This window comes from Struthio camelus, chromosome 1, assembly GCF_040807025.1.
Source record: "Struthio camelus isolate bStrCam1 chromosome 1, bStrCam1.hap1, whole genome shotgun sequence".
In the NCBI taxonomy this organism is placed as follows: Eukaryota; Metazoa; Chordata; class Aves; order Struthioniformes; family Struthionidae; genus Struthio; species Struthio camelus.
In genome coordinates this window covers 130,906,411-130,927,134 of record NC_090942.1, presented here as the reverse complement: position 1 = coordinate 130,927,134, position 20,724 = coordinate 130,906,411, and the positions used below count along the sequence as shown (strand labels likewise).

General features: G+C 34.8%; 1 protein-coding gene across 10 annotated transcripts in view; it reads right to left on the bottom strand.

The window, feature by feature from the left end:
* DMD (dystrophin) overlaps positions 1–20,724 on the bottom strand; it is a 1,217,172-nt gene that overhangs the window by 817,871 nt on the left and 378,577 nt on the right. For all 10 annotated transcript variants that reach the window (XM_068917030.1, XM_068917051.1, XM_068917057.1 and 7 more), the window contains exons 11-12: positions 13,870–14,020; positions 7,628–7,747 (exon numbers count right to left, since the gene is read on the bottom strand). In XM_068917030.1, the coding sequence (XP_068773131.1) occupies positions 7,628–7,747; positions 13,870–14,020 (271 nt within the window). The remainder of the gene's footprint in view (positions 1–7,627; positions 7,748–13,869; positions 14,021–20,724) is intronic.

Here is a 20,724-nt window from a genome sequence, read left to right as displayed (position 1 = left end):
ATACCACTAACTGTGTGATTCAGCACAGTCCCATATTGATACATACTTACCACAGAGATCTGTAGGTAATCTTTAACCACTCACAGACCAAGTAATCACATTTAATGAATGTCCTGGTCACTGGTATGCAACCATCATTTTCCTTGATAGCTATGATTGCAATAGCAACAGACACTCCAATAGGTGTTCTGTCAAGTATGTTTTCACTTTATCTCTTCATATATATCAGCATATTGTGCTTGAGCGCTAAAATAGAAGCTATGCACTGTGCTGCAGCAAATTCTTCACAGACTAAACATCAAACTTAGTTCTTTATTTGTATGGGTTTCTTTATATTGCAGACTTTTATTATATTGCATTCTTTTGATGTTTTATAGATAAAGCATGAAATCATTTATTTATAAAAAGGACTTTTTAAAAAAGATCACATACCTGAGTAATTTTTACAGAGCTCGTATATGGGCAGCACATTTTTTATGTTTTGTAACAGTAAACTGTAATCAGTTTTGTAAAGAATAAGAAATAGTTTGCTCTTAGCATCTACAGTATCATTTCCAGTATTGCTATGATCTACCTTGAAAAGTACTTTTTGCTCATCTAGAAAACACTAAAAACTCAAGAGCACAAGATCAAATATCTGCCTTTGCCTTTACTCCAAAAAACCCACTGATTTGCATTCTCAAAAAGTTTTGCTAAGTCAATACAAGCCTCCTTTTTGATGATATGATTCCAAAAAGGTACAAAACCTACTCTGTTTTTGTCTCAATAAGAAATTTTTATATATACAAAACAAGTAAAATGGCTAAGCAACTATACTGATAAAAGGGCTGATACTGTGATCTGCCTTAAACCTGTTATTTCTCATGAGATCATAACAAACGTGAAAACAAGATGTATTGTGTGGTTAAATCAATTTAAGACACAGTTTCAGATCAGAAATATCGTGAAAAAGCTCTTTACTTAGAAGGTGGGTATTGTCTACTAAATCATATGGTGCTTAATTCCTTCAGTTTCTTCACAACAAATGTTATTTCACCCTGTAAGCAGCCTGAGCCATGTCTGAGAACTCTGACTACACCAAGTACTGTGTTAATAATGTCAGGGAAATCAAATCTCCCGAGAAATTAATTGAAAAAATCAAAATATCTTCTTGCTCCCTTGAAATGCATTTTATAGTCCTAGCTGGAATTTTCAGAGAAATTTGCTGTTAAAAAATCCTTTTTTGTTTTAAATGAGAGGCCTCTGAAAGAATGTTCTTTATGAATACAAAAAGCTGAAACTAAAACGTTTCTCGATTGCAAAAGGTCAAATTAAGAAAGCGTAGGAATAGGATAAAATGAATAAAAACAATACATCTTTTGGGAGCGGTGGAGTGAACATATAAAAAGTGAAATATCAAGCCTCAAGTCTACAACTAATAAAAAAAATTATTTGAAAGGTACTTCTTTATTAAAGTAAGGCTAAGCACCCCTTACACTAATGAGGAATGGTGGAAATACGTTTTTCTCTATATGTAAAATCAATTAAAAAGAAAAGAAATATTCACTAGGTTCTCAGAGTTTCTCCTGTGCTGCAATAAGAAGAGTGTGCAGGGTTTTTTTTTTAAACTTTCTTCAATTATTTTGACATATTTTTACAAGAACGACCCATACATCTCCGTCAATCAAAAGATAATACCCTGAATAATATGAATACACATGGAACAGTGAGAATTACACTCTCAGCAACGTTCCCTCAGCAGGGGGAAGGGCCACCGAAAAGCATTTGGTACAGCTAAGACAGACCTGTTTCCAGCCCAGATCCCTGAAGCCTGGGGAGGGCGCTAATTTGAACGAGCCTGCAGGAGTCCTTCAGGGACTTACTGTCTGCTGGGCGTAACTAGAGTAAAAATTCCCTGCCTTTCCTGGCTTCCTTATGGTATTCAGGGATTTCTCCGGGCTAAATGTAATTTCCCATACTTTACTGAGAAAAGAGTCAGAACGCAGCAGCTGTTTTGCTGGTTCAGTCCTCTGGTTTAACAGCACTAAATACAGATTTAAATCTTAATCCACAGCTGCATTTTTGATAAGTCTCTGGAATGCGTCTAATGGGGTCTGGTTGTTACACGTCTAAATAGCCAGTTCACAGCGGCAGCATAAACACAGAGCCTCACAAAATTTCACACACTATTATATCAAGTAGATATAATAAATAATAAAGTAGATGACTGAATATTTACACTCACCTAGGCTAGCTGTAATCTCTCAAACTACCTACTGTCTATAAGAAGCACTTTAATTATGTTTACTTTTTTATTATGTTTAATTATGTTTACTTATTCTTCCAAGTAATGTTAACATATCTATGGATAATTTGTTTCAGGGGACATTTTTGCTTTCTATACTATTAACTGTCTCTTAAATAAGACTCATCCTTTGTTTCGGCATATGGAATAAATCTTAACATCTTAGGCAATGTTAATTTGAAGCCAGTATAAACTCTTGTCAGTCTTTTAAGGCTTGTTAAATGTGTAAATATCCTTTATATAGCTTTTAACATTGTTTTATACATACATACTCATTTATTTGTTTCCGTCTATAAAATAGTTTAGGAAACATCTTCTATTTAATCCCTCAAAAAAAAAATCTGTTCTTGTTACCGTGAAGATTCCACATAACTGAACTACAGCAGCTTGGAAAATGCAGTCTTGGCAACTCTAGAGCAAGAGCTGTTCACCTGCTACAAAAAATTTAATTCTGATCAATACCTCACTTAGGCAGCCTTAAGAAGCCTTTGTGTAACAATGCACACTTCTTTTGTTTTTCTCGACTTCAAAAAAAATCACGCTGACAGATGCATAATCAAGCTTCAGACTTTGCTCCACTGTGCTTTCCTGTCAAATGCTCTGATGAGCATGCCTGCCAGCATATCACCTCTCATGTACTTATATTCAATTTGCAAATACCACATGAAATTCCCCCTTCTCCCGCCCCAAATCCAAATCACCATCTCATACACTTAGGAAAGGAGAGAGAACATTTGGTAAGGACAGAAAACGCACTGTGGTAACAGTCCTCCTGTGCAGAAGGTGCGAAAGTTTGCACACCTCCCCCGGTAACACCTTAAGGCCCATAGCTTTACGTATGTACTTTGCTTTTATTAACACTAACAGTATGGCATGTTTTATCCCAGTAGCACGTGCTTCTCCACTAGTACAGCTACAAATGAAATACTTCCACTGCGTTCCATTTACACACGTCTTTTTCTATACATTTCTTTATTGAGGTAAACTTACCATAGCAATGTCTGAATTCTATCTAATTAAATTGTTAATGTTTGAGCTTTTCAGTTAATAGCCCAGTGTAGGTGCTCATAAAATACTGGCTTAGACATATATGCCCAAATTAAAACTATTAAAAGCCCTATTTGCTTGATGATTCACTCATTCTATTGATGCTTAAATTGACCACCTCATTTTGAGTTTCATGTGTGTTTTTTGCTGGATATTAAATTTGAGTTTTGCTTCAGGTACTTTTTCTGTAGGACTTTGGATTCTATCTTATAACTGTAACGCTAGAATGTTTCCCACTGCCCATCCATTTGGATTGCCTGGCTTTCTTTTCATAGCTAATTTAAAAATCGTCGGTTCTGCCTCTTGTGGTAGAGAATGTGTTATTTATTTTCGATCTTAGTCGTGATCTGTTATCTTACTGGAGAACATATGATTTTGTCAAACTGTGAAATTAGATTAAACATGTCCAATAATTCACAGTCCTTTCGACTTTTTTTTCCCACACTGTTAAAAAAAGTCTCAGTTTACATATTCTAATTTGTGTAGTGCAGTAAACATCTAATATCTTTAATTTTTTTTGTCATACTTTATCATAGTCCTCCCTTCTGGAACCTACTGTTTGCCATCATAGAATAACATCCCGGTTAAACCTCCTCCCATTCATTTTCATATTTTGTTTCCGTTGTTTACTCTTCCAGTCAGGTATTTTCCTAGTTTAACTTCTGGAACTATCTGTTTGCAAGGGATCTGCTTTATACTACTGAATACAATACAAGCACTTGGCAAGAAAGTCTGGAATATCATTGTGACTAGGCATACCAAGATTCACATAACTAGATACTGAAGATGAATTTAAACGAGAAGTAATAATTCATGGATCAAAGAATGCTGCTTTGTTTCCCTGCCTGAGCTGTGCTCCTCAAATTATTAAGCATTTTCAGCAAAGCATTCAGTAAAGTATTTTTGAAGTGTCAGTTCTCAGCATCTTAGCAAACGTGCGCTACCTATTCTAAATCTCAGACTCATTACTAATTTGCTGCTATTGGTACCTAAATTAGCCAGATTAAAGATAGCACACAGATGTCTGTCTGTGCTACAATTATACCTCCCAGTTGAATGTATTGATAGCTTCTCTACAGAAATCTTGGGCTTTAATGATTAAAAAAACCAGAAATATTATCACTTTCTTGGTCAGTAAAACTAAAATGAAGGAAACTACTTTCTCCTTTCTGAAGGAGAAGAGCAGAAGGAATCGTAGTTCTAATACTAATGTACTTCTTGAACCGTGATCCTGGAGAACTGACTGTCAGTGCAGGATTATCCTTTGTCCTGATTTCAGCCAATATGTCCCAATACAAATATGTCCCACACATATCAAAAGCATAATTTAAAATGAACATGCCTTTAAATACTTGCGAGTGGATGATGACATTTTGTTACTGTAACACCAAAATGTACCACATGCAAGAGTTTCTCATCAGAAGAAAAAATTTCTTGCTCTTAAATAAACTTGCACTCTGCATAAAAATGTAGGTTCTTGCATGCAATATCCTTCTCCTTGACTACAACAGGGAATCACATTACTTCTGTCAGGAGTAATGAAATAAAAGTCATGAAATAATAGACAAACTCTTTTTGTTGTCTTGAATACAGATAAAATAGGTTAATATAAAAAGAGTCATAACAATGAAGGAAGGGCCTCTCAGATATTTTAAAACTACTTCCTTCTTATTTATGTTTAATTTTACTCTCAAAGCTTTTAATGCTTGCCTATCTTTAGTGTGCATTACATAAAGCAGATGTTAACTACTTCCGTGTATCCCTAAAAACTGTATATGACCATGTTTCCTTAAATTTGTTATATACTTCCTTCCATCATCAGAAAGTGGACAGCAGGTGAGTACAGCTTTAACAGGAATTAAAGTAGTCCTTAAGTTTTTTTTTTTTTTAAATCAAGCAAATCAGGCAATGATAATATTGATCCATCTGTAAAAATCATCAATTTCATGCTAGCTATATTTAGCACAATATGAATTCAGATTATCCTACTCCTCCAGGAGGTAGAACAACATCTATAGAAGACTTGGGGAAAAAAAATTAAAATTTTACAGAATATTTAATTTCAGGGAATAAAAATAACCAAGGAAAAGGTGAAAATGACCACTAAATTTCATTTAGAATGTCCAATGATATTAAGGAATACAACCATATTTCTCTTTAAATTAGAACGCATACTACTTTGGCTGCAATAATCAGCATCCTTGTATTTGCTGCAGGGAAGATGCTGCAAATAACCCAGGCCAAACTGACGATATTATAGCTTTTAATTTCCAATTATGAAAATGTATTTCCTTTATATATTTCTATAAAAATTGTTTCCTACCAATATAAAGGTTGTTCAACATGCCTTAAACTGTCTCATGCCTTCCTGCAGTAATAAGGAAAGATACAACTTATTTTCTCCTATATTCAGAAATTTAATAAACATAAACAGTTTTTTCATTGTGTTTTTGGCAATAAGGCTGCTCTTTTTTTCCCTCTACTAAAATTATGAATATTTTGCACAACAAAATAAGTTAACCAGTTTCTCATTGTAACGCAGTTGCAGAAGGCTTAACCCCTGCCACAATTCCTGCACTTAGTTTTTCTATTGGCTTATGTCTCTAAATCGGAAATATTTAGGCATCCAAGATACGGCTAGAATAGTAGGGACAAGTTTTCCAGCTTCAGGGTTTGTGTGTGTTTAAAACCAGTTTCCTAACTACATGTTGAAAGGAAACTCAGTAATGGATTTCCCCTTGTCCATTCACAGATGATCTGATCAGATCCTTTGTCTGGATGACTGCAAGACTAAGACTGCTGGGTTCATCAAACCATAGATGGAATCTTAAAATCCTAGTTAAACATTAAGGAAGCTGAATATACTACTTGATAACCAGCTGAAAAGTGTCATGTAGCCTTAGCATCAGGTTGTGACTGGCCCTGTCTAAACGCAGTAAGACCCTTCTAAGTAGAGCCAGCAGAAAGAGTTTTGTGGATGAGCCATTCGTTTTGGGATGGTATTTTTTATATTCATGGAAAGATTTTAATTGTATCATATGGTTTAAAACTAGATTTCTGTCATTCTTGTTGGATTGCTTCTGCTTTTGATCCCTCCTATACTACCTAGTCTCAAAAACATTCCAGAAGGTAGTTGTTTAGAAGTCACTAATATATTAAGCTGGAAACTTACCACTGTGAAAAACAACCAACTTTTTACTTTTTCATTTTTTGATTGCTAATCTTGAGCACATTCCTTACATTCATTGGCTTTCAGAGCCATGCAGAACCTGCAGTACAACCCCCTTGTTTCATAACATCAGGCAGCCTTTGGGCAAGCTGCTGTTGCATCCACCCATCAATTACAGGATGATATATAAGGAACACATCACACATTTATTGGCCAACATTAGCAGAAAACAGGAGAAAATTTGCCTTGAAAGGTCAGATTGACCAAGACTGGCCAAATTCAGAGGCTTGTTTTGGTACTACTTCACACCTAATTGGATGGCTGATATCCTCCAACCTGTGATGAACATGGTTGAAACTCTGTGAATATGTAGTAGGTAGAATTCATTTCTCAAAATTCTATTGTAGAAATGAGAATTGTGGACAAAGAGAAGGAAGAGTTAGCATAAAGCTGCTACAAAATGACTGCAAACAAAATTGACTGAGGAGTGAAAGGGGTAAGATTTTCAAATGTGATTTATTCCCAGACCACTTTTGACAATTTTTACTGATAGAAACAAAGGAAATGTAATATTGCATCAGTCCAGACCAGCAGTTTATTGGTCAAACAAGCAAAAACATTGTAAAGTATCTCCTTTGCTCAGGAATATATACTGTGGTCACATTTTGACATACATCAGATATCACATCTATAAATTCATACAAAATTATGAATGTGAGGAAACAGATAAAGAGTTTGAAATAATTTCCTGTACAGGTATTTCAGTATAGCTATAAGTAGAGTAACTCCAAAGTCTCCAAAAATTTCAAACATGTTGTAAGAGAGAGCAGAGTAAGATTTTCTGTACTGTCAGAAAGCACTTATTCTCACAGCAGTTTAGTAAGGAAATGTAACTCTTGCTCGCTTGTTTCCTAAAGACAAGCACTATTTTAAATAAATGATTTTTTTTTCTGCCAAAGTATGTGCATTTATCCAGCTACATAAAAGTCATGTCCTACAAAAATGTTTCAGCTCATACTCTGAAATATCTCCTGAAATATACCCAATATTGCTAATAATTCTTATTCAACCTTATTAACACTTAATGCAACTGCTTATTCTCTGAAAGACAGAAGTTCAAATGTTACCTGAAGCTGTTCTTCCAGTGCAGCGGTAGCTTTGTCTCCACTGTTTTCATCCACCACCACTACCATGTGGGTAAGAGAATTCACCTGGACTTGTTCCTGTTCCAAATCTTCTTGAAATGCCTACAATTAAAAAATACACATATTAGAAAATGTATTCCAAACTACAAAAACACTGTTTGTTTGAAGTCTCAGTGACTGATCAATGGGAAAAACTAACCACCTATGAGAGCGTTATAATCCCTACTGATGTGAATGATAAGCAATGTAAGCATATTTTGTTGCATTCGCATATATATGTGAACATAAGTATATTTCGCAGACTTCCATTACTTTCAAGAAAATTATCCACTATTACTCACTTACAACTCCTAATTCTTCATACAAATTTCATACTAAAAATCTGGGTTGAGAAAACATTTGTGGAGTTGAAGCAGCTGATAATTTACAGATATCAGTATAGCATGTGTACTCTAGCCTGTACTTCTAAAATAGAACTGGCTTAGTTTTTATACTTCGTATTACCATATTAAAATATTTTAATATTGCAAAGGTTAAAAAATGTTAAAAATGACATACTCTCATTAAACAGCCACACATTATCTTCTCTCTGGTAACATAGGATGAAACTGCTCAGAAGACGACTCGAGGTAAGGAAATACCTGCAGCACCCTTGTCTCATTTATTGCAGAAACTAGGAAACAAACTGAGAGGCATTTTATGATTTCTGAATGTCTAAGAAAGAACCTCCTTCCCCTTTAAGCTTTGGTAGCCAGTTCCAGCTGGAAGCTGCAATGAAACTGAGGACAAACTTTTGTTGAGAAATAATAACCTGCTAGAAGTGAAAACACTTTTTTCAAACCTGCACAAATTGATATTTGAACAGTTCCTAACTTTACCAAATGTATGCGAGTCTTCACAGAAATTGCAAGAATGCACCTCTCTGACCCTCCCACACTTCTCCAAACTTGATCTAATCAATTGTTGCCCTCCTTCATCACAGCACAGAGAGAAGGGCTGCGGGCAGCCTGATACCCATCCACTCTCTTCAGGTTACAACTGACAGCATTTTTCCTCTACACTTCACCTACATCACAAAACAAAAAAAGAAAAAAAAAAAGAATTAAGGTACCGTAACACCTTAGAGACATCTCCTTGGTGGTTTTCAGTACCTCCTCTTTACTTTTTCCCCCTTCACTTGACGTGAAAGAGTGAAAACCTACGTTGCTAGAGTTCGCTAACCAAAACAAAACCAGACCAGCCCCATCACCTTTTCGTTACCTATCTCCAGCTTTATTTTAGTGTATTAACATGTTAAACTTCTAATATTTATCTGCTGTTTTGTGAAAATTTACTGTCTTGTTCTGTTTCTTAAAAAAATTCTTGAAATGCTCCCCTCCCCCTCTCCAAAACTATACACACAAAACAATATATCCAGGGTCATATCCTGCCTGACACTGCTAGACAGCGGTAGAATGTGTGGAACCAAAGTCCTGGATTGTATCCTCAAAACTTCAGTAGAGCGTGCTCTAGTGATTAGTGCAAATAGAGTACGACAGGCACAGTCTGAAAAATAACATGTCTAACTGCATACGCCTTGTCACAGCGGAAATCTTGACTGTATTACAAACTATGTTAATTTCACCAATTTTGCAATTTTTCTGCAGGTTCTTCAAGCAGAAGAATTCACTTAGGTAGAAAGAAGGTATCTTCCCTGAGGATTAGACAGGCATGTTAAATTTGTTTAGTAAGGCATCTTACTTTTATCTAAAATAATGTATAACAAAACAAAGTAGAATGTGGCTACGGGCCACAGAAAAGGAACTCATTGACTCTAGTATGTTTTTTAGTCATAAATTCCTTACCCTAACACGTTTCAGAGTTTTAATTCCTTTGCAGGCATAGCCTTTGAGCCCATATGCTCATAAGAGTCCTCCTTTTTCTGACTTTCATACCTGGGATTGCTGTCTGCTTCAGAGAGTTAAGACTGAAGGACTGTGAAGCGTGGCAGATTATGACAACAATCCCTGGAATTCAGATTTCTCAGCTTTTTATGACCCAACACTTGATCAAGGAAGAGGGGGTAGAGTACTCCTGAACCAGATCACGTAACACAATTTGCGTTCCCCCTAGGTCAAATCCCTTATTTCAGCCTTATGACAATAAGTAGATTGCTTCATAAGTCTATAGCTAAGGAGAAGGTGACTTATTTCCTGATTAGTGGGTATCTAACAGATGGTATACTGCAGCAAAACCAGAGGATGAGTGATGCTCTGCAAATGCAGCAGTAGAGGGCACTTTGGAAGTGTGAGTCTCGCCCACAGTGTGGAAGACTTGAAGAGCCAAGAAACTCAGGAAAGCAGAAAATCTAGCCATTTTCTGATCCCCAGACAGATACAATTCTCCCTGAGCTAAAGTGGCTGTTCTTTAAACTCAAAGCTGGGAATTTGTTTCTACCATGAAACTCACTAGAGACAATCATTTGTATATGGGAGGTTGTTGAAACAGGAATTTACTGAGGGTAGTCTTAAGACTGGAGCATGCTGCATTCGTACCATTTAAATTCAAGTTTCTAACAAGCTCTCCTGAGCCTGCCCGTAGAGAGAGCAATTTTTCAGAGACTTAAAATGTGGGTAGATGCTGAGGGATGGGACAGCGTCAACAACAACAAACCCCATAGTTCCTCTAATTCCAAATCAGAAAGTGACCACAACACTGCTAATAACCAGAGCAAACATTCGTTTGAATATGCATGTTAACATAAAGAAGAGTCATCCGGCAGCAGTAGAGTTTCTACCTTTTTTGACAAAATTTTTTTGCCTAAGAACCTATCAATCCCTTATACCGAAATAAAGAACGCAAAACAAGAAATTTACAGAAATATACACATGCTTATAAATACTTAAATGTAGTTGTCTGTGTATAAGCTCTGCCAGAAGGAGACTGACTTCCCTTTCCCACAGCTGGTTGCTACAGACATTTTAGAGACTACTGGGATTTAATGTCACAGACTGGAGATGCTACAGACATTTTAGAGACTACTGGGATTTAATGTCACAGACTGGAGAGAGGACCTCCCCCCCCACCCCAAAAGGACCATTACAGATATCTTTTGTGAATGTGCTGCTCCATGCAACTGATGTTCAAACATATGAAAATTAGTATGGGGCCCAGAAGCTCAAAATGCTATACAGGCACCAATATTTACAAATATCTACATTTGAGATAGTTAATTAGAAGAGCTTTAAAATATTGTTAATTACACAGTCCACATAGACTGAAAGGGAGAGTATCCTACATTTAGGAGTGAATCAGCCAAACATACCGAAATACAAACTGCTGATTTTTCCTATTTTAGGGGCTCTGTGGATTAAGAGATAGCAGCAGATATTACATTATTTTGATTTTAGAGCCATATGTCAGGTGCCAATCATGTACCACAGACACAAAAAACTTATCACAGAATGGTCTCTCTTCAGCATGAGATAAGACTTTATTTAACGAAGAAAAGTAACAACACCTAACAAACAAAATATAGCTAGTAATTGAGCTTCCAAGGATACAAAGAGTACCATATACAATAAAAAGTCCTGAAGTCCTATTGATGTGTGATCTTTCTCAGGAAGGACTATTCCATTTCTCAGATAGTCACTGCCAGTAATAGTTTTGCCACTGCTATGATCATACCTATTAATATCCTAAACATTTAAAATCAACTTGAATTTAAAGGATATCATAGAGACATTCTTCAAAGAGCAGCAATTCTCTTCTACCTAGCAGCTCTTAGATCACAGCTGAACGAGGATTTCTGTTTTAGTAACGAGAATGCAAATTATGTGATTCCCAGATAATCTAGTTGAAAGTGAAAAAAAAAAATTCCTAAGGTATCCAAGTAACCAAAGAAAAATCCATCTACGATATTTGAACAGGTAAGAAGTTTCTCATTTTATCTATCTCCTCAGTTTATTTGAAGTACCACCAAAACATCACAATGAAAACTTGCCAAATTTTCCAACGGTATCTTAAAAAAAAAAAGCTTTTCAGAAAAAGTACAAATACCTACACAGCTTAGATACTTTTAAACAGTTTAAAGTTAATGAAAGCTATAAATTATAATAACTATAAATTGTAAAATAATGTGTAATAATAAAATGTGTACTAACAACTATTGTATACAGTGTATACAACTATCAGTTGCATTAGAAGCACATTTTTGCTTAATGACAAAATTTCTATCTTTGCTGGTCTATTTAATTTGAAATAATCACTGCCTTCCTATCTTTTAACTTGTGGTTGCTCCCAGCAACTGCTACAATATTAACATTGAGATGTTCAGAGCTATGTGAGACTTTAAGAAAGGCTGAGGGTGGTGGTGTTTTTTGCTTTTTTTGTTTGCTTATTTACTTCACGCTGACATGAAGCAAAAATTGTGTTATTAACATTCCAGGATTTTTGTCTTCACAGTAGGTAGCTTTGCAGGCATATAATATGTAATAACATTATCTAAAACTTTCATGCCGTATTTGAAATATTTGCAAACATGTTGGTCTTCACTTACGAATAAGACAGGCTACACATAGACAGAATTTTATTTTATTTTTTTCACAAAACTAAAACATCTCTTGGTAGAGCAGATAGACAGACTTGAAAAGTAGTATGCATAAATAAATAATATTGACTAACCTATCACACTAGAAATGTGGAACTAGTATGTAGAAGAGAGAGCTTTCTAATATTTTCTATATGTTTCTATATTATTTTCAAAAAGAAATGAAAATAGTACATTTTATGTTGGTATTCAAATACAAAATGCGTGGAAAGAGGAAGAAAACTATTGAAGTCTTAGTAGTGATGTATTCAAAATCTCTCGTTTCCTTCTCTAATAACCATTTGATAATTACTTGTGTTCTTTTTAAAGAAAATTTAATGTCAGGCTATATGCTTAATTAGCAAATCCACATAGTGAAATCCATTGGCTCCTCACAGAAAAACAGCCTAGAATTCTAGGCAGCAACAGGCATAAAATTTCTATTCTTCTTCTGCAGCACTCCTTAATAAGAATGCAGAAAAATCACATTTAAGATAGACGTGGATCATGCAGTCTCTCGCAGTTTATGACCTCTCTTTTGACAGGACTGCAAAAGCTGGTATCAGTTTGAAATGGTTTTCAGGGAAGATCTGCCCTCTAGAACCGGGACTAGCACTGACACAGGCCATGAAGCATCAAATGTTAAGATCTCTCAGACAATACAGAACTGAACTACTTTGAACCACTGATGTAGAAACATTAATAGATTATGACTGGAGATCTCCACAACCTCACAAATTTTCTGTGCTTTCTATACTTGCCTATGTCTTGCTAACATCATCATCATGTGTGTCATGGATAGATATACAAGTTTATATAATTTATATATCAAATGCTGCACATAGATAAACATGCATATGCAGATATAATTAGGGAAAAAGGCTCGTTTTAAAATTGAAATTAACTGAAATTAATATGAAGACAGATAATTTAATCTAGTAGATGAAACAAGTCAGAATTACACAGACTATCTTTAAAAAAAAAAACTTAATTCTTCCAATTTAAGGAACACTTGCCCTCCTAGAATGAGGAAAATTTTGGGCAAAATATCTCTCACTCTGCTATTATCGGTTTGTTATTTTTCATTAATTAAATGCAGTACTAAAAATATGTTCTAAAGATAAAGACTTGAGTCTGACTATGCTACAGTGCTGTAGCGTTACATATTTGGAGTTCCAGGAGTCCTAACAAGATTAGGTAGCTCAATAATAACAGCGAGGGAATCACTGCTATTACAACACACAAGGAAAAAAAGGCAATATGCAAAAGGAAGAAAACGTTGGAATTATAATATCTGATATATTCCCATCTGTACTGTGTAAAAAATATAGTATCCTATATTCCTAATACTCAGACAACCTTTATTCTAGTAAAATGTTAATATGTAAAAAGGAAGCAAAGAAAATTTATTTTTTATATCAGGAAAAAAGCCAGAATTGTGATACAATTGCTATACATAACCCTGTTAATTGTACAAAACAATCATTGGTAAATCAAATTTTCATATTACTGTGCTCTGTTCTAATGTCAAGGGTAGACCTTTTAAATTGTCCAAAATTCATTTTTTTAAAGTTTGTTTTTGGAAACTGTACATGAATTCAGCAATACGGTACCTAATATGAATTCAGCAGTAGAGTACCCAAATGCCAGAACGTACCTTATGTTCTTCTACTTGACGCTTTAGGTCCTCTAGATCTGGACCTAAGGGCTCTGAATCAATTTTCTTTGTCCTTTGCTCTGTTTTTGTTAGCCAATCAGCCAATTGGGCTAGCTGCTGATTTTGAAGGTCCATTAGAATTTTATGTAAACTGCAAAAAAAGAAATAATTATATACATTTATACATGAAAGAAAACAACAGGCAGAAATGGCTGCCTTGTATACTCACAATTATCCTCACGGTGCTTTCAAATTAACTTAGAAGAACACAGAACAGAGACTAGGCAACAGTTTTACAAGGCTTACTCAAATTGTTTCTTCCAGCTCACTTAATTGATACTTAGAAAGACAATCTCTTCAGCGGAGGTTTTGCTTTCAGCACTGAAACCCATTATTTCTGCTGAGATAGAAAAAAGAACACTTTGCGCATTTCTATTGTTAAATGGATGTTCATAAGGCTACAACTCGGGCCAGGATAATAAATTCTGTTATCAAATAGATAACTGAAAATTGGTTTAAGTTGTTTTTAATTAGTCATCGGAAATTTTTTATTAGAAGCAGAAGTACTCCGTGTAATTTATCTGTTGTTAAACTTTTGGCCTCTGATTGCCTTTCTATTAGTGGTGTTTGAAAATATGAAATTTGTACTCTCTGGTTTCTCAAAACCTGTATCCTCCACTGCAATCACTTTGAAAAACCCTCAGCTAGCTCTGCTTACCAGCTTCCCCAAGTTATAGGTACAGGAGAGATTATTAAATTTTCAGCTATTCAGCGGAGAATGCTCTAGAGAATTAGGAAGGGAAGTACAGCAATTTTGCCTAAACAAAGTATTTTGACTGATTCAAAACCATCTGTCAAGAAAACCATCTTGCCATCTTTAAAAATCCTACAATATTAATCTTTTGTTTCTCAGTAATCTAATCAAATTATCTACTGAGATCATGTAGCAATAATAATGCCATTATTCCTTTCAAATGAGTAATTTTTCTCCTACTAAGCTCATCAGAAGCATTTTAAAAATAATATATAAACTATGGTCGAAGAATGGAATTAAACTATTTGTATGACCCGTCTCCAATTTAACATGTAATTTATAGATTATATTAAACAGGCAAAGCCATTTTTCTCACGGATATCAAACTTGGTGAAAGCATTGTATGTTGTAATAAGTTACTTATGTCTCAGGCAGAGCTCTTGAAGCAAAAAATTAGAACTCAGCTTGGATATTTGAAAATTTAAATTGAACTTTCACATTGGAAAAAAACTGTCCTGTAAGTAAGACACTAACCCATATTCCTTTAATTTCACTTGTTTCTCAGGTGGTTTTTTGTCTACTGTGACTAAAAGTAGATAGTCTCTACCTATACCAAGTATTATTCAGTGTTTCTTCTCTACTCATTCTCATCTTTACTCAGTATGGTACCATCACTGTAATGACATATCTGAAAAAAAGAGCAGTGGAAAAAATGACTGAGGAAATCGTACTTTTAAAGTGCTCTTTTCTATCAAATACGCTAGAGTCAAAGCACTTCAAAATATATATCTAAAAAGAAATAAAGAATTTGAAATGCTGTCAGTAGAGTCAATGCATATTAGATGCCAATTTTACTTCATCTTCAATTCCGTTAATAAAATATAGCATTTATCAGCTTTATCTATAGTCAAAATTGTATAAAAGAGCCTCTTAAAAGCCATTCTTCCTAAAAATAGTAATGAAAAATCTAGTTGTTATTTGAGAGAAAAAGGAAAATACCTTACTGGAATGAAAATAGATGCTTTCAAGACTCAAACAGAGAGATAGAATACAAAATAGAATGAATATTATATATATAAAAATGGAAAGAGTATAAATGTTTACAATATTTTACTCAATATGTTAGTTTAATTTCAATTCTACGCATTTAATATTACTCCAGCCACACTGTTTTCACAGATTACATGCTAAATTTGCAACACACTTTAATAATTCTCCTCAGAAGTACTTTTTAAATGACCAAAACATAAGTATGTTTTCTCCCACAAGCCCTGCAGAAATGCATACTGGGAGAAGTACAATGTGTGCACGCTGGGAGGTCGGCAACTTAAGAAATGCTTGGACAAATCCAAACGTTCTGTCACAATTTCAAGGTACGGTCAAGTAAAGCAATTACTTCTGGGTCTGTCTAAACAATTTTGGATTTTCCTGACAGTTTGAGCAAAATCAGAAATTTATAATTTTGAAAATTCACGTCAATCTATGTCCAAAGGAAGCACCACTTCTGTATTTTGCCCAATATATCTATTGGTTTTCAAAAGAAAATAATCATCACAGACGACAGCACTGAACATGTAGATAGCTACTTTTTGGGAGACTTATCAAATTCATCTGAATCATCACCATGATTTAATATTGTCAACATCACATGGACATAACATGCCAAATCGACACCCTATTTGTGGCCTACTCCTAAGTTAAGGCACATGTCTGAAACTTCAGCACTTGGATTGTTGGATATTTTTTGTTTACTTTATCTCCTATGTTTCCAACAAACCAGAGGAGTGATAATACAAGTGGCAAATGAAGGAAAATCTGGGATATAGAGAAAGTGTGTAAGCAGTGGACAAATGAATCCTGACGAGTACCTGGCTTTGAAGCATACGATGTACTGCAGAGCACTGGATATAAAATATGTGAGGGCCTGAAGGCAAACTTTGAAGGTTTAAGGAAAAAAGCAGACTAAGCCAGATGAGACAACTTTATGGAAATGCTGGCTTGCAAACAAATTAAAAGAAATAAAAGTTTGTTTTCAAATAATGTTTTAGTTATGACTATTTCCTGAATCATTCCTGGCTAGTCCCAGATGATACCACTATAGTATCACTTGTTATGCCTGCAACTCTGTGAAGCTATGCTACTTTCCTGAAGCTCAGTTTTAATTTGTAAAGACTCCAGTTAGTAGTTCTTGGAAGAAAAGGACCAAGGAAAATAAATTGCTATAGCTAGAAACTGAAACTTCCACAGAACTTGAGACCGTGAAAAAAAAAGCGTTCAAAGAAACAGGAAATGCTCCATTAAACCAAATGAGTTACATGTAGATACCAAACTGTAGTACTTTTCAATATTATCTTTCTCAAGATATTTTCTAGAAAGAGAGGGTCATGGATCTTCACGGTATACTATGATTTCCCTTTCTTTTCTGGAAATCATATATTAATTATTGATCAGAATGACCAGAAGACATATGCAGTATCTTTTCTACCCTAATTACTCTCTCTTTGTTTAAGGGGAAAAGTACAGGAAGCTGACAGCCTGCCTCATTCTACCCCATGGTTTGCAAGGGATTAGCTATCTCAGATCTACCTCAGTCCTCCTTCACTTTCAGGTGTATATTCTATTCTCTTATTTGATGTTCTAAACTGGGGTACTACAAAGATTAAATACAATGCTTCATCCCAGAGAGAAAATTTTTTAGCAATAAATGAAATAATACCCTTAGTGCTCTAGAAAATCTGCTAAAGAGAAGTTGGTTAAAAAAACAAGATACGATGAAACACTTTTTTTAAAGAATATTGATACTATTCTGAAGCAAGGAGCATAAACTTGAAAATGAAATAATCACAGATGATTCTTAAGTAGAAGCATGTTTCTTTTTTCTTCCCATTCTCTAGGTACGTTCTGATTTTCAAATTACTTCTATAAATATCTGATAGAGATTTAAGTACCTATTTATATACCTCAGGAGATTATTGTAATCTCTGTTTATAGTGTGGCCCTCATGCATTTCAAATACAAAATACTTTCCCATTGAACTTAATGTGTTCCAATAGTTGTGGAATCCTCCATAAAGGGGCAAACTGTATTACGTTTTCCTCTCCAGGCGTTCATTTATCACTCTGAAATGCTTTACAACAGAGAATCCTATTTCGGGGCTAGGGGGTAAGAGAAATGAAAACTCCTGCTGTTTTCCTTCAGTGTATCAACGTATTGCTACAGGAGTCAAATTTTATTTTCAACATATAGTGAATACAAGGTAAATCTCATTTGTACTGCTTTTACACAACAGCATTGCTGTGTCTCAAACTTTCTCTGATATTCTGACATCTTAAGCTAATTTTTCAGCTCGAGTCTCTTTCACTTTTATACTATTCTTTATCAATAAATCTTTCTACCCTCTTTCTGATTACTTGCTTTTGTTTCCCCTGTGCTACAGCATATGCTACTTTTCTTTACATTTCCTGTTGCTGCTGCTACAGAGGATAGACAGTCTTGCTGTTCTCATCTTCACAAATTCTACCTTTGTGTCTGAATAAAGATGTCACTTGAAGTCTGGATTACAACAATGTGCTAAAAGATTACACTTTAAATTGAAGCAAAAGACAGCTCCTCAGAGTTTAAATAAGAGTATACTAACCCAGAAATATGTTATACAGTGATATGAAAGATGGTTAAGTTCATAATCCTCCAGCTGTTGTTTAAAACACTGGGTTGTGCCTCAATAGGTCAAAATTAGCCATCTCTAAGTACATTACTCCTGAGAAGTTTTCTTTTGCCCTAACCCAAATTTCATTGAATTAATCATAATTTCTTGTATAAGCAATTAAATAGTAGCACAACATTATCTGCGAAGCTCCTATCACTTTGTATGTTATTTCTCCCTGATTTCATATTACTCAAACATAATGTACTTCAGAAGATACTGGACTTCCTGGGGAATGATCTATAGCTGCAGCTGGGAGGTAAATTTAACAATCAGAGTCATATTTTGGTAGACACAGTACAACTCACAGAGATGAGGTTGTTCCTTGCATGTGCTGATTTAAATGAAAATAAATACATTAAATAAAAAAAGCCTACAGTAAAGTATTGTGGATTTTTCTTCTCAAATAAAATGGTACAGCTGGAGGAAGTTAGCCTGAGAGACATCTGAAGTCCATCAATAGTTTTACAGACTCTCAAAGACATGTAAGATTATAATAGATAAAAGTACAAAAATAACATCTCAATACTACAGTAGCAATCAGAAAAGAAAATCAAACATTTGGAATTACGAAGAACACATAACAAAAAAGGGGGCATTGTTATGTAATTATACAAAGTCCTGGTTTGCCCTTTAATATTGGGTGGCATTCTGGACCCCTTACAAGGTAGAACTGGAAAAAGATCAGAGAAAAAGGCAACATAGATAATCAAAGAAATGGAAAAACTTCCATATGAGGAATAATTAATCAGACTCATAATCTTCAGTCTGGAAAACTGGTGACATATATTGAGAAAATGAGGAAGAATACCCTGCTCACCGTCACTTCCAACATAGTAATTACAGGGAATCAATTAAGCTAGCAGAAACCAGGTTAAAAAAAACAAAAATAGGCCATTCTTCAAAAAAATTAATAGTTCATGCTGGGGAATAAGCCTGTGCAATTCATTGCTAAAGGATGTCAAAAGATGCTGAAAAGTTTACACAGGTTCAAGGAGAAACTGAATAAATAGAAGAAAAATCAATGACAGGTTACCAAACACACAAAGCTACTTCCACCTCAAGAAGTCCCCTCAGCTGAAAACAGCTGAAGGTTGTAAGAGTACTACAGAGAACTTTGAAACAAAGACTTGCTCTTTTAGATCAGAGCAAGGGTCCACACAGCCCAATATTCAGTCCCCAGCAAGAGCGACAGGAAATGGAGATGCTGGTTCAGCAGATCATGCACCTCCCTTAAGGCTTGTCCTCTTCTGTTACAGTTAAGACAATGGGCTAGACCTTTGGCCTGACCACCAAAGAAATTCAGCTTTTCATTAAAATCACACTTGCAAAAGGACTTGTTCTCCAGCTGCACTGAAGGAGCCAAGAAGAGTTGCTTACTTAGAACATGTACATTGTGTTTTTCTGAGAGAAAAATCTTTTCAGTGGAAAGATTTTAATGAAGCCTAGCTTGAAGTCTTGAAGAAATGAGATACCACTTACTATTAATTCTTCTCTAACAGGGAACTATTAATTCTTCTCTAACAGGGAATATACATTATTATATTATATTATATTATTATCAGGGCTGTTAGTCAAACTCAGGACTGTTTCAGGATACTTTCTCTGACATACTACTTACTTGCTTTGTTTTTTATTGCAATTTATTTTAAATTTACATCATAAGAATAATCTAAAGGCTTCAGTAAAGTAGCCTATTCTGCATTGCATTTTAAATAACTACATACAGTAAATGACTATATATCAAGAAAAACAGTGTACTATACAGATGATTAATAGCATATTCCCTCTCTAAATGCCACTTTCTCACAAGTAGAATTAGAATTAGTTTTAGAATTTTAATTGAAAGCAGACACCATCATATCAAATGCTCTAAAATGCTTTCAGCTATTACACGTTTCCAGTGAGAGATCAGAATAAATGTAGGAATTGTGCTTTTTTTGAATAGTGTAATTTGCCATCAGATAAACCCATATGACAATATTTTCTGATAAGCTAAGCTCTCACTTACTACAATTTTATTGGATCATATTTGGATCACATTTTATTGGATCATATTTTGCAGGTCTTAAAGATTTGCTTCCCTTTTCCCTTTGTATCTCAGTAAAGAGATACATCTCCATTGTAGCTGTATCACACAATATCATGTGATACTTGCTGAAACAACCATAAAAAGTCAGGTAGGTTACATAAATTTTGGTAATATTTCTGATGGTGATATTAGTGATATCAATATCAGTGATATTAGATATCAATATCAGTGATTTGGTGATATTAGTGTCCAAGTTGTTGATAGTTGCTGATCTGTGCAGCTTTCAGTCTCAAAACCATTTGCAAGTTTAGAGGTCAAAATACATTAAATTTCAGGATAAAAAACATCAGAGATTGAGTCTAGTTT